At 48.9% G+C, this 25,461-nt stretch overlaps 1 protein-coding gene across 1 annotated transcript; it reads right to left on the bottom strand.

Moving 5' to 3' along the window:
* Positions 1-3,032: 3,032 nt before the first annotated feature.
* Ptgs1 (prostaglandin-endoperoxide synthase 1) lies at positions 3,033-24,780 on the bottom strand. Its single transcript, XM_048341424.1, has 11 exons — positions 24,666-24,780; positions 24,495-24,584; positions 17,532-17,648; positions 17,012-17,152; positions 16,663-16,806; positions 12,681-12,862; positions 12,489-12,572; positions 11,191-11,437; positions 8,820-9,106; positions 5,487-5,634; positions 3,033-4,097 (listed from the first exon to the last, which is right to left on the bottom strand). Exons 1-11 carry the CDS (start codon positions 24,670-24,672, stop codon positions 3,742-3,744), a joined length of 1,803 nt encoding a protein of 600 aa, XP_048197381.1. The 5' UTR covers positions 24,673-24,780; the 3' UTR covers positions 3,033-3,741.
* Positions 24,781-25,461: the final 681 nt, after the last annotated feature.

Below are 25,461 nucleotides of genomic sequence, written 5' to 3'. Positions count from 1 at the left end.
CTTTATAAGGCATAGGTACAAGGAGCTTAGCATAATGCCTTATATGTGGCAAGGCTTCAAAATGGTGTCAGACAGAAAAAAAATGCTTACCAGGAGATGGGGTCTGGGGTAAAGGGAGAGCAGGAAATGGGGAGTAACTACTGAATGGGCATGAATTTGCTTATAGAACGATAAAATACTTCTAGAATTAGATATCGGTGGTGATTGCACAACCTCGTGCATGTACTGTCACTCAGCTGTATATTTGTAAGCTGATTAAAAGGAGATTTGGAGGTATGACTCAATGGTAGAGCACTTACCTGAGTCCCACCCCAGCACCACACACAAAAAAATACCAACAATTCAAATGCTCAGTTTCATGTTGCATGTATTTTAACATAGTAAAAGAAAAATAACTTCCACCATACCCCCTTGGGGTGTGTGGAAAGGCAGGAGAAACGATGATCTATCATGCATTCCTCCTGCAGGAGCAAGAACTGAGAACCAAGGAAGATCAGGCACTTGGTTATTACCAAGATGGGCGGAGGTAGAGCTTGAGCTGATCATCACTGACTCTGGCTGGTGAGTGAGGAGTTAGATCACCACTCTTTAGACTCCAAGGAACCAACCCTGTTCAGTGAATGTCACCGTGAAGTGCAGAGTGCCAGTCACAGATTACAAGGGAGGCAGCAAGGCTGGAAAAAGTGAGTCATGGGGAGAGGAAAAGGATGGCCCGAGGGCAGTGTGGAGGGCTCCGAGTCTTACTGACAGAACCATCTGGAAGTGTACCAGCATTGCCAACACCCATCACCCTGTTGCCCCCTGCATTCCCTCATCCCTACTGCAACTCTAGTCCAGGAGGCTCATGGTGGGAAAAGGCTGTTTCAGGATTTCACTGCTACCTCCTACTGCTTTGTAGAGTGTAAATTGGGACAGACCATTAATCTTTCCTGTTTCCTCCTTTGTAACACAGGGAAACCTGCTCCTGGAGCTGTTAGGAATGTCCGTGATAGGCGGGTGAAGAATAAGCTACAGAGCAGGCTCCTAATAAACATACCATCTCCTTCCCTTTCTCTAGTGGTACATGGGCCTTCGGGAATCCATTCTCACTTCCTCTCCAGCCACAAAGCAAGAGAACATTCAGAAGCAGATTTTGCTAGAAAACATCACTCATTCTTCCTAATAAATATGTGCTAAAAATATATTTCAAATGCATTGTTTTGTCTTTTCTTTTTTGGTACTGGAGATAGAACCCAGGATGTTGGGATGTTGTACTTGCTAGGCAGGCACTTTGCCACTGAGCTACATCCCAGCCCCAAAATGCAATATTTTAAATAGGTAGTTTTATTCATACTAGTCAAAAATGGAAGCAGCTTAAATTTCCATCAACAGCAGATTGTGTTTACACAGCAAGTTAAAGATATTAAAACCACTGGCCCACAGTAGCAACATGGCTGTCTGCATACATTATGGTGAGCTAAGGAAGCTAGACATAAACGGGGTTCCAGTGGCTCATTCCTATAACTCTAGCTACTCAGGAGGCTGCAGTCTGAGGATCATGGTTCAAAGCTAGTCTGGGCAGGAAAATCCATGAGGCTCTTACCTCCAGTTAACCACCAAAAAATCTGGAAGTAGAGCTGTGGCTCAAGAGTGCTAGCCTTGTTTTAAAAAAAAGTTCAGGGACAGCACCCCATCCCCAAATTCAAAGCTTTGAACAAGCACCAAAAAAAAAAAAAAGGAATAACAAGGTAGTAGGGAAACTTCTATATTATCCTTCCTTTCATAGTAGTGATTAATAAAAATTATCTTTAAAGTTTCAGTTTTTCTTACTGCCATTCACATATTATCTGGCTCAATTGGTTTTGAACTCACAGCCTTACGCTTGCCAGACAAGTGCCCTACCACTCCACCATATCAAGATCAAAATCAATAAGAAGACAGGAAACTGGCAAAGAAAGAAATATTCAGAGTTAATTGATATACAGCAAGCAAAGACCAACAGCTACTCCATGCCCATACTCAGCACCCAGTTGTTTTGGGATCCCCTTTAAAACTGTGGGAGAAGGAAGGGCTGCATTCTCAGGAAAGAATGATGGGAGCAACCCTAAGAAATAAGGACAGGAGGCTCAGCCCAAAGATCAATAGCCTGAGTTACAGGTCCCCTGTTGTTCCTTAGCCATAATTCTTCCTTAGAAACATTAAGTCCAAAGCATGGTCACAATGAACTGGTTGCCATGGCTTAACTCAGCTGTCTGTTCTTGCCTCTCTCTTTGCTGGGGACAAGGATGTGTTTGCTCCAACTCTGACTAGTGAGAAGAGAAGTCACCTTGAACATATCATATTTCACTGTGTTCTGGTTTCTTGTCTGTGCTGAAGGGTGAGCTCCATGTGGGCAGAAGCCTCACTGATCATCATGGCTATCGCCCTAAGCCTATTGCAGCAACCAGTATACAGAAAGCACTTCATAAAATAAACATTTCTCGCTGAATGAGTAGCCAGTATGTTAGGAGGAGCCTGCACTTTTGTCTTCTAGCTTGGGCTAGTCAGGCAAGATCAGACCTGGCCCTGGTATGAGGCAGGAGTAAGAACACAGTTGAGGCTGAGCCTGTCTCGGGCACCTGTGGGGCACATGTGTCCCTTTGACTGCTCCTTTGGTTTGCTTGGTTTTGAAGCAGGAAGGAAGCCACTTACTCCATGCCACTGGTGTGAAAATAAATGAGCATTCCTTGTGCAAAGTTGGCTCGTGGCAGTGCTCTCTTCTCCAGGTCCCCTCCTCTCTGGCCTACCTGACAAGATTGAATGCTGCATTTTGAGGATTGGACAGTTGAGTGTTTTAAAAGGGGAACATATTAGATAAGGTTGTCCTGTAGGGACAAATGAAGCACCCAAGGTAAAGCACAGATACAAGACTGGGTCTTAGGAATCTCTGCAAAAACCAACAAAACAACTCATGCTGAGTCTCCAGTACACTTGGCTTGTGGACAGGAAAAAGACTACGTGGGTGCTGCCACTCTGTTTGGGGATAAGACCAAAAGACATAGATAGCAGACAACTTCAGAAAGAGAACTTTATTCGCTTCAAAAGAAACAGCTGCCCCAAGTCAAGACTTGGCTGGGGACAGAGCTCTGGCAGACTCCAGCCAATAGCATGGAAAAGCCCATCTGTTTTCTCTACATTGGGCTAGGGTCTAAGTGGGGGTGCCCAGAAGAATACTTCTCCTTTGCCTCCTCAATTTGAGTATAAATTCAGGCAATGAAATCTTGTTGGAAATTGGGTTCTCCTACTCTGTCTCTCTCACTGAGCAGAAAAATAAATCAATATTTAAGAGAAGACTGATCCAGCCTATCAACCTTGGTTCTGGATTGTAGTCAGGAACATGATATTCTGGATCCTTAATGAGCCAACATTCAGGGGGGGGAGGGGGAAGGACACTCAGATTCTAGAAAGCAAAGTCAAAACACTTTAGCTTTCTAGAAGGACTTGTTGGGATCTCTATATTCTAGAATGCCTGTATTTCAAACCAACCAGGAACCTGATGTTCTAGATTGTCAAGGAACAGGAGCCCAGAGTTCTGGAAGCCCAAATGAGACCAACTCCTAACATTGTGGAGGGTGATCAGTGGATTTAGCATGAACATCCCCAAATTCTAAATGTCGACCTGAGTCCTCACAACACCGACATTTAAGAACACTGGCCCTGGACTCTGCATTCTGGAATGGCATTCCCAAAGTCCTACCCTCCAGGACACTGCTTCCCTGCCCCTCAGAGCTCTGTAGATGGTCGCTCTACAGCAGGCTCATCATCCTGACTGGACTGTGGCACACGGAAGGAGACGTAGGGACAGGTCTTGGTGTTAAGGCAGACCAGTTTCTTCAGGGTGGCTGTGTTGACCAGGTTGAAGCCCACATCACCACCAAAGGTGCTTGGCTTCCAGTACTCCGGAGAACAGATGGGGTTCCCTAGGAGACCCTTCAGGGAAAAAGGAGCTCCAATCTCTATCATACTCTCCCCAAAGATGGAGTTAGGCTGACACTTTTCAAGAAGCAACCCAGGGTAGAATTCCAAGGCATCGATGTCACCGTATAACTCTTCCAACTCAGCTGCCATCTCCTTCTCTCCTGCAAGTAGAAGAAGCTACGGTCAGAGCCGTGGTATCCTCAGGACCTGTGTGGGAATCTAGGCACACTTTTGCCTGAGAATAATAGGAATTCCAGAAGAATTATTTGAGCAACTGGACAAATGCCCTAAAATCTAGCCTTGCTGGCACTGGCAAAAAAAAAAGGGGGGGGCCAGGAAGGAAAGCACAAACCAACCCTTATCCTGGACTGGCTGTTAAGGAAAGAATGCACTACTAAAGAAAGAGCCCAGAGGCCTAGATCTACCAGTAAACAGCTTGTGACCTCAAGAAACTCATCCATCCCACTTCTCTGGGGTTAATTTATCTGGGCCCTATTTTGCTTCCTTCCCAGGCAGATTTCAAGGCTTTATCTTAGCCTAAGCCTCATTTTCATACTAGAGCCTCCAGATATAATAGAATTGGCCCCAACTCACACAGACATTCGGTGACAGGGTTCTTCTCCCCTCTAGACCATTTGTCATGGGAGATGAAAAAAATGACAAATATTACTATGTCTGGATCATGGAAACCTCACTGACTGATATCCGCTTCCCCTCTATTCTGTGAGACCCACAGGAGAGTGACCACAGAGAGATAGACATGGAACTTCCCTTTCTGCTTCCTCAAACATACTCCATAGAGCAGCCATTCAGGCAGTGACCTCATTATCTGTAACCAGCAGAGTTCTACTTTGGCCGCTCAACATCTGGGAATCATGGGAGGAAGTGTGCATGTGTGCATGAGTGTGTGTGTGCGTGCGTGAGCGCGTGTGTGCAGATACTTGAACCCTACACAGGCCTACTAAATCACAAGATTTGGAGAGGGGAATTTGGTTTCTGGTTTTGTTCTGGTTTGGTGGAGGAGATTGAAGTCAGCGTCTTGCATGTGCCAAGAATATACTCTACCACTGATCTACAGCCCAGCTAGATTTGATGTTTTAATCAGCTTTCTAAGTGATTCATACACACAAGGTCCATTGATAAAAATCAATAAGCCACTAGATAGAATAAAATTGTAAATCTCTGGCATGGAATCCAAGATTCTACACTTTACCATCCATCAAGCACTCCCAACAACCCTTACTCCAGACGCCTCTGCAAGAATTCTCTCAAATGGACACAGATTTTCCGATCTCTGTGACTCTGCGCTGCCCCTTGCCCTACTCAAAACTGTTCCTCTCTCTATTCTCCACCTAGGAAATTCCTACTTATTCTTCAAATCCAGTCAAAAAGTCATCTTCTCACCCCAAATGGGTTATGTACCACCTTTGTCATTTCCATGGTCACAGTGATGGCCACCGGTATTGTCCTGGTCTATATCCTTACTATCTCCTTCACTTTCCTGTGAGTCCCTCAAGGGCCAGGACTATGTTCAAGAAGCAGTTGCTCACCTGTGAGCTCCTCGAAAGATGTGTAGGGCTTCATGCCAAACCTTTTGCGGTACTCATTGAAGGGCTGTATCCGCATCTCACGCCCTTCTTTGATGACATCGATGGCCACATGCAGAACGTGGTGGTCTATGTTCCTACCTCCACCAATCTGCCAAGAGACAAGCACAGCTGTGGATCTGAGAGCTAGACCAAACTGTTCTTGAGCCCCAGGTCCTTCACAAAGAACTTCAAGTCCTAAGTCCTTTCTGGGCCACGACAGAGAGCCAAGCATCCATGATTGGTGGGGGGAGGGGGGGAAGGAGAAATCTATTGTATCATGATCTCTCCCAGGGGCAATGCAGTCTCTGAAGTGTGGATGGGCCAGGAACACTGCTCTAATTGCTTGAAGGCTGTTCCCAAACCCTTTGCATCACATCAATGGCTACTATCATTCCTGGTGAAGGGAGAGAAAATATGGATCAAAGCCCAGATGCTCTGATGAGATAAAGAAGGGTTCCAGAAAATGATTCTAAGAGCAGTGGAGAAGCACTGGTCTAAAGAAAGTTCTATTTCTTGTGACAAAAGGATTTCAATGCTTCAGAGTAAGACAGTTCTGTTTCAATAGTACAAGTATAGTTGGGGGGTGGGGCAGGAAACAACAAGTATGGCTCAATGAAATATGACCTGGAGCAAGACAAACTTGGAACAAAGCAAGCAGAAGCTGGTGCCACTCCTGCTTAGCCATTAACATGGCTGTGGAGCGGTGTGTATTGACTTGTGTCCTCCAAAAAGATACACTGAAGTCCTAACCTGTGGTAATTTAGAAATGCTATAGTTCTCTTGTTGGCAGGGTTGGGGTGGGGATTCCCTTTCAGCATTTTGATTATTCACACGGAAGCTGAAGATTTAATGGAAAAATTCCCAAAATAAACAACTCAATGAAGTGCTTTTCTAGTACCTTAGTGAAATAGAGTACAGTCACATTCCGTGCTGCCCAGAATGTAAACCAACCTTTTGTCCAAAAGACGCATAATGGATGAGCTACCTGCCTGTCAATCACTTGGCCAGCTGTCTTGGTTAACAGATTAACCATCATGATATGACCATTCCTATATCTTACTAATCCTGTTGTAAAGTAACCCTACTACACATATGTCCCACTCATCTCATCATATATGTATTGATCATCTTGCATAAACATGCATATAAAAAGAAGACCAAGAACATCCACCTGACATGTTGGAGTAAAATAAAAGACAAGGGAGGCAAAGCAGCTGTCTCAGAATTGGTCCCAGGGTAGGTGATAATCATAAGGGAAAGCCAGTGCTATCACCTTTGATACATTGTTTATCTTTTTTCCCTTGTCTTTATTTCCTAATGAGCAGTGAAGTATAATATTAAGTATCACAAGTAATACAGAGATGATCCAAAGTACAAGGAAAATGTTTATGCAAAGTATAGTACAGGAAAATATTTGAATTGGCGATGTAGCTCAGTGCTTGTCTAACATGGACAAAGCCCTGAGTTCAATCCCCTATAAAACACACACACACACACACACACACACACACACACACACACACACACACACACAAAGATACTTTGAAAAAAGAGGGAAACAGTAAAGACCATAGTCTCATACTCTTGTTATAAAATATTGTTATAAGTATCCAATTTTTTGTTAGTTATTACTATAAATCTTCCCACTCCTAGTTAATAAGTTAAACTTTATCATGTGCATGTATGTATAGGGGAATAATGTAGTCTAAGCGGGTAGTTCACACCTGTAATCCTCACTATTCAAGAGGCAGAGATCTGAGGATTTGGGTTCAAAGCCCAGCTTGGGTAAGAAAGTCTATAAGACTCTTATGTCCAATTAACTATCAAAAATTTGAAAGTGGCTCAAGTGGCAGAGCACTACTAGCCTTGAGCAACAAAGCTCAGGGATAGTGCCCAGGCCATGAGTTCCTGCCCCAGAATGGACACAATAAGAAATGTAGTCTATAGGGCTCAATACTGTCTATCCTTCTAAGAAGACCAGGAACAAAGAGAACCCAAGATGAAGGCAACAGAGGGCAGAGTGATAAATCCACAAGCCAAGGAACACTCAGGACTGTCTGCCAACACCAAATACCAAAGGAAAGACACAGAACAGACTCTCCTAAGTGCCTTCAGAGAGGGCGTGACTCTGCTGACATCTTGCTTTCAGATTTCCTGTCTCCTGAGCAGTGAAAGAATAAGTAATTTCTGTGGTTCTAAGTCATCCCATTTGTGGTACTTTGTTAGGGCAACCCTTAGCCAGCAAACACAAGGACCTTCGGCAGTTACCTGAGCTAAATTTGACTTCTGTCCTATGCATATAAAAAGAAGACCAAGAACATCCACCTGACATGTTGGAGTAAAATAAAAGACCAAGGGAGGCAAAGCAGCTGTCTCAAAATTGGTCCCAGGGTAGGTGATAATCATAAGGGAAAGCCAGTGCTATCACCTTTGATACATTGTTTATCTTTTTTCCCTTGCCTTTACTTCCTAATGAGCAGTGAAGTATTTAAGTATCACAAGTAATACAGAGATGATCCAAAGTACAAGGAAAATGTTTATGCAAATTTTCATTTTGTTTAAGGTCTTTTCATTATCTCTGGATTTTGTGCACTTTTGGGAGGGGGATCCTGGATCCAGTCTCGTGAATATATTGAGATAACATCATATCATAATGAATGATCAGGAAGTAATTCACAAAAATCTAGATTAAGAATGCAAATATTTAAGGTCTTTGATATTTGTGGCAATGTTAATAGATCTCAATTTATATATCATTACAGAAAACGGTAAAAGCACCTAACTCAATTTGACTGTCCTGAGCATTAGTTAGTCTGTTATTTTTTTTCAATGTCTATTGTGAAAACATATTCAAACCTGCTGAAAAGTAGAGTATAGTCACAATGAACATATTATTCATGCATGAGCTCTCTAGTTATACATCAACGTGTCATTTTTAGGCTAGTTGCTGGTGGTTTACACCTGTAATCCTAGCTACTCTGAGATCTGAGGATCACAGTTAGATGTGAGGATAGTGGTTTGAAGCCCAGCCTGGGCAGAAAAGTCTAAGAGACTTTTATCTTCATTTAACTACCAAAAATGTGCAAGTGGGAGCTATGGCTCAAGTGACAGAGAATGAAAAAGCTCAGGGACAGCATGCAGGCCCTGAGTTCAAGTCCCACAATCAACAAACACAGCTCCCCTATAGAGACACTATACCCATTTTAAGGACAAGGAGAGTGGGATTTTCACCAGATCTAATGGATCCTAAGGCCTGCTTACCCTCACCCTCATCCTCATTCCACTGAGACTTACCCGGCCAGCACTCTGCCGAGAAAAGGCATCCACCAGAGCCTCGACCCCATAGTCCACCAGCATGGAGGTGTTGAACAAGAACTGCTCATAGCTATACTCCTGCAGGCCCACCTTGAAGGAGTCAGGCATGAGCGGGTGCCAGTGGTAGAGATGGTTAAATTCCATGGCAATTCGGTTGCGGTACTGGAACTGGGCTCGGAATAGTAGTTCCGGGTCAAACTTGAGCTGCAGGAAGTAGCCACTTAATTGCTGCACGTATTCCTCAATGACAATCTTGATGGTCTCCCCTGCCCAGGGTGAGGGGGGGATTAGAAATGAGGAGGTCAGCAGAGCACAGCAATGTAGAGCACATGGCCCAGAGAAAGCAGGCTAGCTCATGGAAAGTCTCCTTGTCCTTGGTGTTGTGAACACTTGGGCACTTACCTGGCCTTCATCACATAACGGGATGGAAAAACAGAACCTTCTCAGGTTTCACTCTGCCCCCCAGACAAGATTACCACAATTCCCACAATGCAATGGGAGGTTGTAGAGCCAGCTAAGCAGGATATGGAAAGGAGACAGCCAAGGTTGTGCGGAAGCCCTGAGTTCAATCCCCAATGTCACAAAGGAAGCATCTAAGAACCGGACTTGAGAGCCCTGAGCGGCCATTCTCCCATAGCCCAGTAAAAGAGGTTAGAGAAACCCCAAAAGCTAGAAAAGTCAGGGGGCTGGCTCAGTGAGGATTGTCATGATGAAATGCTCAGTGAGGCAAGGGAGCTTCAGAGAGATCACTCTGTCAGCTGCTGCAGCAAGGACCAGAGACAGAAGGTGGATTTCGCCCGACGCACAGCTAAAATCCTTTATTTCTCCCCTGTTCTGCTATAGAAATTCTCATGGACAGAGTTTCCCTCTGCCTGCTCAGGATCCAGCTACCTACAAAGCAAACTGAATATTCCATCCTGAGATTTTAAAAATGCCACCTAGAGATTAAAAGTAAACTGATATTGTGAGCAGTTCATCATGAGATAAGTTGGAATCAGACCTGAGGTCCAGATCTTGCTTTCACCATTTGTAGCTCTGTGAGCTTAGGCCAAGTTCCTTCTCTCTGATGCTCACTTTCCTGATCTGCACAAAGTGTCTTCTGTTTGTGTCTATGCAACAGTATTCACTGGTTTATGTGAGGACTACATACAGGGATCTATTCTATTGGGCTGGCATCCTAGACAGTGTTGACATCTATTGTTTAGAAGTAAGAATGAGAGGGCTGGGAGTGTGGCTTAGTGGTAGAGTGCTCGACTAGCATGCATAAGGCCCTGGGTTTGATTCCTTGGTGCCACATAAACAAACAAGGACCGAAGTAGGGTCCCTCTTCATATGCTCCCCACCACAAATGGGCAGGCCAAGACTTACTCTCTGCTCGGCAAAGTGCCGTGGCCCCCTTGCAACGTGGTGAGAACCGGCAGGAACTCTGGTGGCGGATCAACCCAGATCAAGTCTCTGTCTGCTGAGAGACTTTCAAGAATTTCCTTACCTTCTCTGAATGTTGTTCCTCCCCTTATTTTTAAATTTTTATTTTTGGTGCAAGATCTCACTACATCAAACAGACCTAGAAATCATTCTATCACCTATTCTGACATCAAACTGACAGCCAGGTGCCACACAGCTTGGCACCTGTCTGAATCCAGACTTTTCACAAGGGTATTCATGCCCTATTCAGAAAGCTGCAGCAAGTTAAAGGAAGTATAAGATGTGCTATTCAGAAAGCTGCGGCAAGTTAAAGGAAGCATAAGATGTGCGGTGCCCCAGGGATCCTGCCTTTAGTCACAGCTTCAACACCAGCAGCTGGGTGGCCGCCAGCCGTAGACCTACTTGCCCTCTCTGAACCAAAACCAGTTCCGCCTTCCTCTTTGAGCTATTCTTATTCCCAGTTCCTGGTAGTTCGGTGCTATAATTGGGACCAGCCATGCCCAGTGGTGCCCAGAAAGGGGGGTGGGTGTGGGGGGGGGCAGGGAAAGGGTGACTCAGACAGAAACTGGTCTGGACAGGGGTGGCAGGGGCCAAGCTCCTGGACAGGAAACTATCTGACATTTCAGGGTGCAGACTCACACACACACGTAGGGTAGGGGACATAAAAAATATCCTATCTCCGAGTCACCTATCGGTAACCAAAATCCAGAAAGGCAGATAACACGCGGTGTGGACACCAGACCCAGCCAGCTGAGGTTCAAACCCTGTAGGACAGCGCCGGGCTTCTCAAGTGAGCATCTGACCCGCAGAAAAGAAGGGGAAACCGAGGCTTGGGGTGGAGAGGAGTCAGGGCTAATGGGCAACGGCGTGTCCTCGGGGACTGTGGGCGGGGAGGGGCCCCGGTGGAGGCCAGGGTTCGCCTCACCGATGAGGACGAGGCGCGCCGTCTGGAACAGCTGCTCGTCGTCCCAGGTCGGGTGCTCCCGCTTCAGCAGGTCGCACACGCGGTTGTGCTCCCGCAGCCAGATCGTGGCGTACAGCATGAGCCCCGGCAGCAGCCCGAACACCTCCTGGCCCACGGCCATCTGGCTTCGGGGCGGGACGCCCTTCGGGTAGCGCATCAGCACCCGCGCCGCTTCCACCGACGGCGGGTACACCTCTCCGTCCAGGACCTGTGGGATGGGGGCCGCCTGCCAACCTGGGGGTGGGGCGGCGGCGGGGGCACCCGCAGCTGCCGAAACCGACGCCCGTCCTTCCGGGCGGGGGTCCACCGTGCCCTCCCCACCCCTCTAGCCCTGAGACCTCTGCCCTGATCCAACCCACCCTCCCCTGCCTCCCAGACTCCCTCCACTCTTGTCCCCAGGCAAGCCATTTACACACACACACACACACACACACACACACACATACACACACACACCTGATACTTCAGCAAACTTGGGAATATGCATCTACTTATTCAACAGTAAATTTTACAAAAAAAAAAAAAAACCTAAATGCAGATCAGGAATTAGGTGTCTCCATTGAAAAATAACATTCAAACGATAACATTCTGCGAGTACAAATGTACATAAAATTTCAGATTTAGTGTAGAAAAACGTGAACTGTTTTATTTTTGTGTTGTGCACATGTTGAAATGGATATTCTATTGTATCAAGTAAAACACATTCTGAAAGTCCATTGGCCTGTTTCTTTTTATCTTTTTTGCAATGTGGCCTCTGGAAAATTTGAAGTGTGTGTGTGAGAGAGAGAGAGACAGAGAGACAGAGAGAGAGACAGACAGAGAGAGGCAGAGACAGAGACAGAGACAGAAGTCAAAGCTGGTATAGACAAGAAGTCCTGGAACCCATATTCTAGGTATAGTCTATAGCTGTGGCTCCTTTGAGGCAGGGTCACAACTAGGATGTTCGCTGCTCAGTCACTCAGTAAGGCACATCATGGTAGCCAGTCAACATTGGGAAACCACAAAATGAATGACAGCAGCTTCCCATTGAACTCCAGGTCCACCTCGCAGGAGGCGTGGGGAGATCATATTTGCTCCTCCTTTGCATCTTGTGCCTGGCACTTCCCAGTGTTTGCAGTCTCTCCTCCTGACACAGATATTCAACTCCTAGGGCTGACTTTCTCCAGGACATGGCCCAGCCCCCAACCACCTAGGCAGCTTTTGGCAGGGAGACCAAGGGAGGCTTCTTCCCACCACCCCATCCCCAGGCCCAGCAGTACCTGGTACTTGAGTTTCCCATCCTTAAAGAGCCTCAGTTGGTACTGACGTTCTAGATTGTCTCCGTAAATGTGGCCAAGATCTACCTGAGGAAAGACAGGGCCACTATGTTTCCTGGGTTCTACCCTTCTGATGATGACCTGTATGTGCCACGTTAGGTCTGGAGCAGTTCTACATTCTTCCTCGGTACTCACCCCATGGCCCAAGGCCTTGGTGAAGCCAGGACCCATCTTGCCAGAAGTTTTGAAGAACTGATGAGTGAAGTGTTGTGCAAAGAAGGCAAACATGAGGTTGGTGCCTTGGGGATCGGGGATGAACTTTCTCCTGAGCAGAAAGTGACGGCCCAGGAGCTGGGCATCTGGTAGCTGCTTCTTTCCTGGTTGAGGAGATACAAAAGAGTGGTCGCTGCCTGGATCCCATCTGAATAGTCCTGTCTTGGGGTCTTTGGGGATCACTGAGCAAATCCAAGCCAGAAGCCCAGAGCATCTTCCTCTAAAACAACTAACCCCACCCTGTAGCCCCTTTACTCGCTCTAGGAAAAGACCTAGCCATGTATATGTGAAATTACAAGCTATTTGAAATTTGCTTTAAAATACTCCATTAAAAAGTGAGAGGGAATCACCATTTTGAGTCTTTAACTCCCATTTCCTGCCTGAATAAGGAACCGGAAATGTTTCTTTCACTCACTCTCTCTACCATTTCTCCCTACTTTTATCCTGTTATATTAAAATAAATCCTTGCTAAAACTTTCCAAAAAGAAGAAGAACAACTACAACTACAACAACAACAAGAAGGAGGAGGAGGGAAGTGAAGAGATGAAATAAGACTGGCAAATTCTGGGTTAGGTTTGAAACTGAGACATGAGCATATATTTCATTATATAGGTACATTTGCAATGTTTCCATCATGAAACAATGAATCAAAAAGCTATAAGAGACTCTCTTGCCCTGGAAAAAGATAACCTGTATTTACCACTAGCATTGTCATTTGCCAACTATGTAAACAGAGATAAGTCAGCTTTAGAGCCTCAGTTTCTTCATCTGCAAAATAGGACAATAATACCTATTATTATATAATGTATTTCTATCTGCAGATTGCATGAAAAGATGCAAACATGCCAGAGATCTTGTGAAATTAAATTCTTTCAACCAAGAATCAACAAACCTGTCTTGTAAAAAGCTCAATAGTAAATACTTAAGGCATGGCAAACCATGTGGTCTCTGTCACAGGTATTCAACTTTGCTTCCTTTAGTTTTGTTTTGTTTTGTTGGTCCTGGGAATTGAACTCAGAGCCTGGGTGTTATGCGGTTCCTGAGCTTTTTAGCTCAAGCTAAGCACTCTACCACTTGAGCTACAGATCCACTTCCAGCTTGTGTGTGCATGAGTGTGTGTGTGTGTGCGCATGTGTGTGTGTATTTAACTGGGGAAAAGAATCTCATGGACTTTTCTGCCTGGGCTAGCTTCGAACTGCCATCCTCAGATCTCAGCCTCCTGAGTAGCTAGAATTACAAGCATGTGCCACCTGCACCTGGATCCGCTTTGCTTTTATAGCAGGAAAACATTAAAGACAACACTTTTTTTTAAAATGTAACTGTGTCCCAGGAAAACTTTTACTTACAAAAACAGGAGATGGGGCTGGGAATACGGCCTAGCAGTAAAGTGCTCGCCTCGTATACATGAAGCCCTGGGTTCGATTCCTCAGCACCACCACATATATAGAAAAAAGCCGGAAGTGGCGCTGTGGCTCAAGAGGTAGAGTGCTAACCTTGAGCAAAAAGAAGTCAGGGACAGTGCTCAGGCCCTGAGTCCAAGCCCCAAGACTGGCAACATAAAACAAAACAAACAAAAACAGGAGATGGGCTAAATTTGGCCTATGGTCCGTAGTTCACCAACCTATTTGTAAGTGACACCAGTTTTTCTATTTCTGGGATAAAGATAAGTCATCATGAAGCAGGTATCACTTTAAGTATTAAGAGGCCTTCATTAATTATGTCAGCATCCGATGAGCTGGCACCCAACATTAGGATTTCCTGTGTTCTGCTACATGAATCCCTTTATCAGACGTCAGGTAAGGTCCAAGGTCGATGGAAACTCTTTGGATTGAAATGGCCAGCTAGATCCTGCTAGCACAGAGAGTATCAAGTGTGCTAAGCTCACCAAAGAAAAGTTAGAGGGAACAATCTGTACCCCTACTGGCATCACTGGCTCACTGGCATTGGACACGAACTGATTTCAGCAATATTGGCTGAACCCAGCTATCCTGATAGACTGGACACAATCGGGGAATAGTAGCTAACCATGTGAGTGAGAACCACCAGACCAAGGCCCTGGAGACCCTGTGCAGACATCAATACCCACGCAAGGTTCAGAACTTGCCAAAGCACAACCATGGGGCTGCCCAGGAACAACATTCAACAGCGACACCTTGTGGCCAGAAGTGAAACTACAGCAGTGCTGTACTGCTGAGTCTCTCTTGTCTTCTCTGCTCTTGGCATTCTGAATTGATGACTTTGAACTGAGTAACCTCCAAATTCCTAACGACTAAGGTTGAACTGGGAAGAAGGCCGTGGGAGGAAAAGCCCTGCCCAGAGGCCCAATGGTCTTAGGTAACTGAAGGAAAGTGTGACCTTCTTTGTACTTTACCCAGAGAAAGATGGAAAACGATGTACAGTTGGTAAAAAAAAAAAAAAAAAAAAAAAAAAAAAACCTGTATGGCATCGGTGGCTCACACCTGTAATCCTAGCTACTCAGAAGGCTGAGATCAGAGGACAGGGGTTCGAAGTCAGTCTGGGCAGGAAAGTTCATGACACTTTTATCTCCAATTAAACACTGAAAAAGCTGGAAGTGAAGCTATGGCTCAAGTGGTAAAGGGTTAGCCATGAGCACAAAACCTCAAGGACAGCACCCAGCTCCTGAATTCAAGCCCCAGGACTGGCACACACACACACACACACAAAAAGAAACTAAACATAGAGTTAACACAAATATATAGCATATTGTTCCTTCCTTCCCTCCTGTCTTCCTTTCAACTAAGAAATCACATTCTTCCCAGAGGAATATCACTCATCAGTAGACAAAGTTCAAGCTGAGAAGTAACTTGAGAATATAGAAACACTTGTCTGTTTCTGCCTCTATTTCTTTGTTCATTTCTTCCTTTTTGTTTGGTTTTGTTGGGGGGCAGGGAATCTTGCTCTAAAGTACAAGGTAGCCTTGAACCCAAAACCTTCCTGCCTCAGCCTCCTGAGTTGTGGGATCACAGGTGTTGATCATCCCTCCTGTTTCTGCCTTTGACTTTCTTGGTGAGCTAAGGCAGGACCTGTGGCTTCCCTTTCCTGTCACCATCTGTTTGTTTTTTTTTGTTTTGTTTTTTGGCCAGTCCTGGGCCTTGGACTCAGGGCCTGAGCACTGTCCCTGGCTTCCTTTTGCTCAAGGCTAGCACTCTGCCACTTGAGCCACAGCGCCACTTCTGGCCGTTTTCTGTATATGTGGTGCTGGGGAATCGAACCCAGGGCCTCATGTATACAAGGCAAGCTCTCTTGCCACTAGGCCATATCCCCAGCCCCACCATCTGTTTTAGACATGTCATCTTGTCTTGGTCCACTCATCTGTGAAATGGGTCAATAATTATTCTTCTGCCTGCTTCTTGTTGTTGTCGGTGGTGGTGGTGGTTGTGGGGCTCAGGGCCTGGACACTGTCCCTGAGGTCTTTTGCTCAGGGCTAGAGCTCTACCTCTTTAAGCCACAGCTCTACTTCCAGTTTTCTGGTGGTTAAATGGAGATAAGCCTCATAAGCCTGGGAAGGTGGCTTAGTGGTAGAGTGAGTGCTCACCTAGCATGCATGAAGCCCTGGGTTCGATTCCTCAGCACCACATAAACAGAAAAAGCCGGAAGTGGCGCTGTGGCTCAAGGGGTAGAGTGCTAGCCTTGAGCAAAAGAAGCTTAGGGATAGTGCTCAGGCCCTAAGTTCAAGCCCCAGGACTTGGTGGGGGAAGCAAATCTCATAGACTTTCCTGTCCAGGCTGGTTATGAACAGTGATCCTCAGTTCTCAGCCTCCTGAGTAGCTAGGATTACAGGTGTGAGCCACCGGTGCCAGGCTCTGCCTGCTTTTTCTCCCCTCAAAGAGGACACCGGAGCATCTTCTATGATCCCTAGGCCAGTTCATGTCATGCCCATTACCTTTGGTCCCCATGGGCGTGGGGCAGTCTTTGGGCACAGAAGGCAGAACTCGAGTGTAGTAGCTCACATTGGAGAAGGACTCCCAGCTGATGTAGTCGTGTGCTAAGTTATAGGTGGGAGGGCTGGGGATAAGGTTGGACCGCACTGTGGAGAGAGAAAACAATAATGACAAAGTCGTTTCCATCCCAGTTATGGGTGTAACTTGCCTCCTCTTGGGTTGAGGTTTGTTTTAGCTGGCACTGTGGAGTCTCCTCGCCCACTTCCTTCCTCACATACCCAGAATCCTCAGGACGGGTAGCATGTCTTACTGGCCAGATTGGGGGAGGGCTGGGTCCTCCTCCACACCCACCTGTGAGGACCAGGCGCATAAGCAAGTCTCGGATAAAGGTGGCATTGACAAACTCCCAGAACCACTGTCCATGGGTGAGCAGGAAGTGAACAAAAGTAGGGCTGGGCCGCAAGGACTGCCGGATCCAGGTCCAGAGTTCAGCTGCAGAGGTAGAGGGAGCCGCTCAGTCAGGCCCTCCTGGCAGGCCCAGAAGTAGCCGGGATAGGAAGATGGGGACTGAGGGGCAAGGGCCAGGAGGGGACAGGGTAGCATTTGTGGGGCAGGGATCTGGATAGAGCTTTGCACGTGATGACAGAGCCTGAAGCAGACGTGACCATAGAGGACAGGGAACATGGTGCCACATGGCCACAGAGCCCAGGAGGCAAGGACTGTTGGTGGACAGGAGGAGTTCACGTGGGAACCATGTTCAGGGAGGGATCAGAGACAAGGAAGGAAAGAGAAGGGCCAGTGGTCAGAGGTAAGGGTAGGAAGTGGGGTCTGAGCCCAGGAGAGAGACAGAGGGGCTGGAGATCCGGCTCACGGACGGTGCAGTTGGGGCCCGAATAGCCCGTGCGGGTGCAGTCACACTGGTAGCGGTCAAGGCCGAAGCGGACACAGACACCCTGGTTCTGGCACGGGTAGGAACAACAGGGGTTCACTGTGGGTGAGAAACAGCCATGAGACATCTTCCCTGGCATGGCGCCCTGTAACGAACAGGGGAGGGAAGAGCCAGGAGCAAGGACTCAAGTCACAGCTCACGAGGTGACCCCTGGACTTCAGAGCCCCCCACTAGCTCTCATAGCCATGAACATAAAGTTCCCGGCACGCAACCTCCATACTGGGCCCCCCAGGGGAAAGCTTCCCCCATGCTTTCAGCAAACGGTGGCAGGTGGAAAGTATAGACCCCTAGCAGTGAACCTGAGGCTTCAAATGGCTGGCTGATAAGACACTGTGGCCCCGGGCAGGGGTGGGCGTCTGGAGCGCTCACTTCCCACTGTGGGGCCCAAAAAGGGAACAAGGATCAGGAAAGGGCTCCTCCCAGGTCAGCCCCCAGTTTCTGAGCACCTGGACAGTAGGAAAATGAGGTGGATCCCCATCCATTTCTACAGGAGGAAGAGAAGAACAGGCCAACCGGATCGGATGCCTACTTTAGAGATGGAGAACCAGAGGCCAGAAAAGGGAGAAAGTCAAACAATGGTCCTATCGGACCAACTGCCTGTCTCTTCTCTTCCACCCGTTCCCTACAGCTAGCTCGATCATCAAATATAAGGAAAGAAGTTTCCAGAACTCAGTCAACAGAGTTCCGGTTACAGAAAGAAAGGGGCGACTTCAATGTCTCAACTGCCTCAACCCCCATGCCCGTGAGACACAGACTTGGCCCAAATCAGAGTGGGGCTTAAGATGCCAAGGGAAAGGCATGAACCAAGAGAACAAGAATAGCATGGATAGAAACAAAAAACAAAAAAACTCCTCTTCGGAGAGGTTGAATGAGCCTCACAGCTGTTCTCCTGACTTCTGGAAGATTGCTTCCACAAGGAAGTCCCTCCTAGAATCTAACCTGATTCCTCTGACCACCATCCACTTGCTGTATCTGCACAGAGAAGCTTCTGCAGGGCAGTCAGAGTCTCTGGGCTCATCCAGGCCCAGCCCCACCCTTGCACCCTAGGGAGTCCCCCATCCTCACCCCAAACCTGCTCAGCAATAGGAAACCAAGGGGCAGGGAGAGGTGGGGTGGCCAAGGGCACAGAGCAGAGGCAAGGAGACACAGGATTCTTGACTCCTAGGACCAGGTCTCCTCCCCAGCTGTCAGCAGAAATATGCCCAAATCCCTTCTGAAAACACTTCTTTTTCTGGGCTCCGAGCCAATGTTTTGGAGGAACTCTTGCTCTGCACAGCTGATGACTGGGGCAGTGGGGGGGGGGCGGGGGTCAAGAGGGTAGTGAAAGGCAGGAGCAGCCTGGGATAGAACGTTCATTCATCTTGAGGTGCTGACATCAGACAACATGACTCTGGGTGAGTCCTCACTCCTACTCCAGTCTCCAAGTTCTCACTTCCTAGCAGGGGCTTTGCCTGGGCAGCTGGGTCCTCCCGCCCCACCCCCAGGAGGTCCACAGTGCCCTCCCTCCAGAGCCTCAAAACTCGCAAGAATTATGCAAATAGTTTTGCTTAAGCCTTAGCAACTATGTGGCTCATGCAGGGGTGAGAGACGGAAAGGAAGGCCAAGAGGAAGAAGGCTGGACAAGAAAAGGCCTTATCAGGCTGCCACAGGCAGATCTGGTAGGCAAAACCCCCCAGCCTTCCCTTACTTGGCACCGAAAGGCCAAGGAGACTCAGGACCAGCCCTCTGGCTGGCTCAGGGACCGCCTACCTCTCACTCTTCCTGGACCAATCCTCATTCATCTGATTTCACCTGCCAGCTCCTACCTCTGGCACCAATGGTCTATCTAGTTCTTCACTCAGCAGGCATGGGCCAGGGGACTAAGGGTAGCTCCATGCCTCATCCTCTTAGTCCAAGTTCCATATTGCTACAGCATGGAAGATTCTAGATGTCCCTGAAGTTCAGACCTGCTGCGGAAACTCTCCACCTCAAAGCCCAAGGCTTTTCTCCATCCCTACCCAGTGACACCTCTCCTTCCAACCCACCAATCCTCCCAGCTCTCCACTTAACTCCTACCCCCTGCTTGCCTCTACTCAGAGAGAGAGAGAGAGAGAGAGAGTTCTCCCGACCCTCTCCTGTCCCAGAAGCCACCCAGCCTGGCATCTGCCCAGGTCCTGATGGTGATCCAGACACTCAGGGAGCATGTAGTAGCCAGAGCTTAGCAAATGTCTATGGAATTAATAAAAACTGATGTGAGGAGACTGGCCGGCCACTCCCAGCTTGGCAGGAGAGCGGCCTGCCCCCCCACCCCCAGCCTTCCCTCCCGGACTAGCTTCAAGGCCTCCCCCCAGTAGTCCCCAAGTCTGCCCCAGCCAACAGAGAGCCACAGTGGGCTGTGCCACAGCTGCTGCCCACACTAAGCTCTGCCCCTGCCGAGAGAGGCTCCTCCTCTCCTCCCCCTCCTTCATCCTCCTCTCCCAAACTACCATCCCCCCTCCCCCAGGATCTTTCCATAAACACCAGCTGCCCCACGGTGTCTGGGTGCTGCTTGACAGAGGCCTGTGCGGTCTGCCAGGCTGGGGTAGCAGAACTGCCTTGATCAAGGCCATGACCTCACTGTCCCACCTCCTAGGTCTCTTCCCAGCACTCCCTAGGAGGGGTGAGCAAACATCCCGTTGCACAACAGGGAGCTCCAGCTCCGTGGAAGGCAAGAGACTTGCCCAAGCCCCTTGGCTTACAGGTCGCAAAGCTAAGACTTGAACCCCTTTTCCTTTCCCCCTTTCTCTCTCCCCCAGGCAATACCCAGGCCTAGGTTTGGAGGAGGGATGGGAAAGGAGAGGCACATGGATTTAAAAACTGGAAATGACCTCACTGTTCCTACCAAGTAGTTACTGAAAATCCTGAATGAATAAAAGAAGGACTGAAACTAGGACCCAGAGACTACTCCGCCCTATCACAACCCTCTAGAAACTGTGTGTGCAGAAAGGTCTTCCTTCACTCTGACTCCAATCCTGCATGCTCTCGTGCCCATCCAGTTAGTTCTATGGGGACACACATACACACCCTCACCCCGCTGAGATCATCTGTCCTTCTTAGGTAATAACGAACCATAAGGAAAGAGATCTGCGAGGGGCAGACACTGGCTCTAATTCATCTCAAGTAGGTCATACCAGCACAGGCCAGAAGCCAACTTCAGTACCCAAGAAAGGAATTCAAAAGTGGCTGTTCCCACTGGCTGTGTGTCCTTGAGCCACACTCCCTTCCAGCCTCAGGATCTCATTTTCTTGTCTATACTAGAGGATGGAGTAGGTTGACTCAAAGGAGGCCTTCCGTCTCCTTCCACCGGACATCCTTCCCCTTTCTCTACTCCAGATGAAGCCAGTCTGTCCTCATTATTCCCCTCGATGAGATTGCCCCTCCCCCTCACAAGAAAGTCTGTATTAAGTGCCCGAGGCCCCAAGCAGGATAATTGACACCCACACTGCCCATGCCAAACACAGACATGATAGTGGAGCTTTTAGTCCCTGTTCCCACCCATTCCCACTACCTAGGTCTGCCTAGCTCCAGACACTTCCCAAGGATTTGGGAAAGAAAAAGTGCCCCAGCCCAAGACCTGGCGTTTGCAAGGGCTTCGCGTGACAGGGCACAGGCCTGGTGGAGGTACACAGCGTCCTCCAGGGTACGTAGAGAAGAGGCTGCAACAAATCCCCTAAGAATAATATTTAGAGAAGCTCCAGGGGACTGGCAGCCAAAGAGGAAACAGGCCACGGTGGCCAGGCTTGGGCCTCAGCCTCCACCATGAAGCCTTCAGACAGCTCCAGGCCAGGCACCACTAGGCCAAGCCTCAGATTCTTCCACCTGGCCACAGGTCATGCCTCAACCCTAGCTAGGAAGATGGCACTGAGCCAAATCTAGAGGGTGGAGGGGACAAACTGAGCATGTGGATCCGCAAACTCCTCCCACCCCACCCCACCTCCGTCTCTCTCATCCTCCATACTGGTTCCATATTCTCCCCCAAAAGAGGCAGAACAATGGGCTGGGGATATAGCCTAGTGGCAAGAGTGCCTGCCTCGGATACACGAGGCCCTAGGTTCGATTCCCCAGCACCACATATGCAGAAAACGGCCAGAAGCGGCGCTGTGGCTCAAGTGGCAGAGTGCTAGCCTTGAGCGGGAAGAAGCCAGGGACAGTGCTCAGGCCCTGAGTCCAAGGCCCAGGACTGGCCAAAAAAAAAGAGGCAGAACAACTTTTCCTTCCTTGGAAGTACGAAGGCCACTATACCCACACTTATCCACCCTCTCCTTGACCCATTTTGAGCCTCCTGACTGCTTTTCCAGCCCCCACTATGTCCTCCAAGACATCCATCCTGTCCTCATTCTCCCCTTGTTCTGCCTTCCAAGTCCCTGTTGATCCAGCCCCTGCCTCATGCCTGCTGCCGCTCTGCTCCAACCATCAGCCTCTTCACACCTCTGCTCAGACCATTGCTTCCTACCAGAAAGACTCTTAGGGTTTGCCCCTGTCTCCACCTTCTTCATGGTCCCCCTCAGAGAAGTCTCCTCACTTCCTCACACCTGAAGACTAAGCTCTGAACACCCATTTCCCTCAGCCATCATTCTGATCCCTTTGGATGACAATCTGATGGCAGCTATTTCCACCATCAGACTACGAGCGCTGCCTAGCCCTATTTCTTCCAAGTCCTAGTCACAGAAAGTCATGAAGCAAGCCTTTGGAATGGAAAATAAAATCTGGCTGGGCACGGGTGGCTGATGCCTATAGTCCTAACTATTCAGGAGGCTGAGGTCTGAGGATTAAGGTTCAAAGCCAGCTTGGGCAGCAAAGTCCATGAGATTCTTATCTCCAATTAATCACCAAAAGGCCCTGAGCAAAAGAAAACAAAAAACTCAGGGATAGCACCCAGGCCCTGAGTTCAAGCAAAAAATAAAATTCTGTTTAAAAACCTTAGAGTAGAAAAAACAAATAACAAATACACCACGCACGCACGCACACAGAGTCACCAGGTCATGCTCTATCCTAAGCTAGGTAGAAGGGACCGAGCCAAACCCAGAAGCTGGAGGGATGAACCTGAGCTTAAGTCTTGCCCTCCAGGCTGGATTCCATCTCCTTCCACACAAGAGAGGTACAAGTAACAAAGGAGGGCAGGTGGGATACCGGAAGGCAGGTGGGATATCGGAAGGCAGGTGCGATACCGGAAGGCAGGTGCACTGGACCCTGTGCAGCCAGGAGCCTGGATGCAGTGGGATAGTCTCGGTAGAGTGCTGAGCTCATTTAAAGGATTGGCAAAACAAGTCACTGAAGCAGCCACTCCGCCACCAGCCCACTATGTAATCTCAGACAGGTAGACTCACACCCATTGGACCTCCAAGTCCTCTCCTGTGGAATGGGTCTAACACGGCTCTCTGGCACAGCTGTTCTGAGCAGCTAAGCGTAAAACCTTATAAACTGTTACATGTGGGATGCAGAAGTCTTCTGCCTTCTCTTCTCATAAAGCAGACTTTTGCTGAACACGAATTCTTTCCTAGAATCCCCTCAGTCATCCCCTGGAATTCCCCAAAGCCCCCCGCCAATACACACACACACACTGACGACACACATGTACACACAAATGCACACACTCATACCCATGTATACGTGCAGACACTCTTCCTTCTCTGCAAACCTTGTCTGAGTCACAACCTGGGTAGACACTGTAAGATAATGTTCTCTTTTCAGCACCAAGTCCCCAAAATATCCAGGAAAAAGCACTTGCCCATTCTTTTTTGGTCCCGTTTTACAGAGGGGGAACTCAAAGAAGTATGGAAGTGGCACCGGTGCCTATAACCCTAGCTACTGAGAATGGTAGTTCAAAAACAATCCAAAAGACAATCCAAGAGATTCTTAGCCCCCAAAACTCCTGAAGTGGCGGTGTGCCTCAAGGGGTAGCATACCAGCCTTGAGTGGAAAGGGCTAGATAGAGTTCACCGACCTGAGTTCAAGGCCCAGTACCCATGAGGAAAAAAAGGAAGAAAGACACATGTGCCACACAGCCACGGGGTGAGGGAAGCCAGGTCCCGGTATGCATGCGTGTGCACACGTGCAGGAGGCTGGGGGAGGAGGCGAGGGGGGGAGGGTGTGCATTCCTTCCTGGAACGTGGTTCACGCAGCAGGCAGGGAGATGGGAACTGCACGAAGAGACATGGCTTTCCCCACAGGGCTGGAGCTCAAGGGCTCAGGACCGGCTGCAGGCAGGGAGTGTGGGAGAACTTCCTGGGCCACCATGTAACGTAAGTGCATGGAGTCGGACAGCCCTGAGCTCCAGAGCTAACCCCGCGTGTGCAGGGTGCATGTGAGGAGGTCACTGTACCTGTAGCGCCTGTGTCTCCTCCACGGGGACCTCACAGGTGACCTCTAACTCCCAGGTAAAGCAGCCCAGCTCCCCAAATGTATTTCTCCCTCCCATCTCCCCAGGACAGGTGGCCCTGATCATCATCTTCTCCCAGGGAGACCTTCTCCACTAGGGTCAGGATGGGGGCCCCCCAGAAATGAGAGGCTGGGGAGTGGAAAGTCCATGATCAGTCTTCATCCCCCGAGTCCCTCAACCGCCTCCCACCCCACCCCCCCACCCCCAACCCCGCACCAGGCTCTTCCTCCCAAGGAAGCCCCCACAGGAAACAGCGGGGTTACTGGGTGAGGAGGCTGCCTGGAGAGTCTGGGGCCTAGAACAGAAAGAAACTAGTAGCCCCCCAACACACCCCAGGCCATGGCCACATCCCCAGACTCAACCTCCCTCCTGGTTCTGCAGAAAGGGGAAGCGCTAAGCTGGCTGCAGGGGCAAGGAAGGAGCGGGGCCAAGCCAGGGGGTACAGGACCTGAGATGGACACCCAGGAGACACCCCTCCCCCCTTTTACCTGGTGTGTCCACCCCCGTGTCCACGGGCAGGACAGGGGATACAGGCAGCAGGAGCAGGAGCAGCGTGAACCGGAGAGACAGCCTCCTCCCTGCAGAGGAGAGACAGAGGCTGAGCCTGGCGTTCAAGGCTTCTCCGGGAAGCCACGCAGGAGCCCTGGGGTCGAACTCACAGCTCATGGCGCAGGGGCGGCTGCTGGGTGCGCAACGCTGTGGTCCCGCTGCTCTGTGTGGCGCCTCCCGCGCGCACGCGGCCCCAGCTCCGGCCCGGCCCCGCCCACCTGGGCACAGGCCACGCCCACCCTGGCCCAGGCCCCGCCCCGCCCTCCAGCTGTCACCTCACCACCGCCTGCTGACTTCCTCGGCTCCCGCCCCAGCCAAGGCATTTTATTAATTATTGGATGATGACCACGAAAGCTGTTTTTCATTCGAGATCCTGGAGGCACTCGACCTTTTGAGAATGCCAGAAATGCTGCTGCTTTTTTTGTTTTGTTTTGCTTTTTGGTAGAGAGTAAACTGAGGCTTGGACACCAGGTACAAAGCAACTCGGGGCTTGGGGACAGGAATGAGGCTGCGAGCAGCCAGCCTGACCCACGCCCTGCAATGCACAGTTCAGAGAGGGCAAGGAAGGAAAGGTCTGAGCATGGTTTCCTGCCAGGCATACACACTACCACAGTGAGGGTGGCAAGAGTTCAATTCCAGGAGACCTGAGTTCAAATCCAGACACCACTCAGCAACCTACCCTCTGGGATGCTTTGGACAAGATACTTCTCCTCTCTGGTCCTCAGTGTTCTCATCTATAAAGTGGGTAGAAATAACAAAGCCCACCCCAGATGGTTTTTGGAAGCATTAGTGAGCAATATGCATTACACCTACACAGTAAGTGCTCAGTGAACAAGAGCTGACTACATCCCACAGTCTAGATGGACTCATAACCACTTGCTGCCTTTACAACATCCAGAAATCCGG

Source organism: Perognathus longimembris, chromosome 1, assembly GCF_023159225.1.
Source record: "Perognathus longimembris pacificus isolate PPM17 chromosome 1, ASM2315922v1, whole genome shotgun sequence".
Lineage (NCBI taxonomy): Eukaryota > Metazoa > Chordata > Mammalia > Rodentia > Heteromyidae > Perognathus > Perognathus longimembris.
This window is presented reverse-complemented; position numbering and strand designations above follow the sequence as displayed.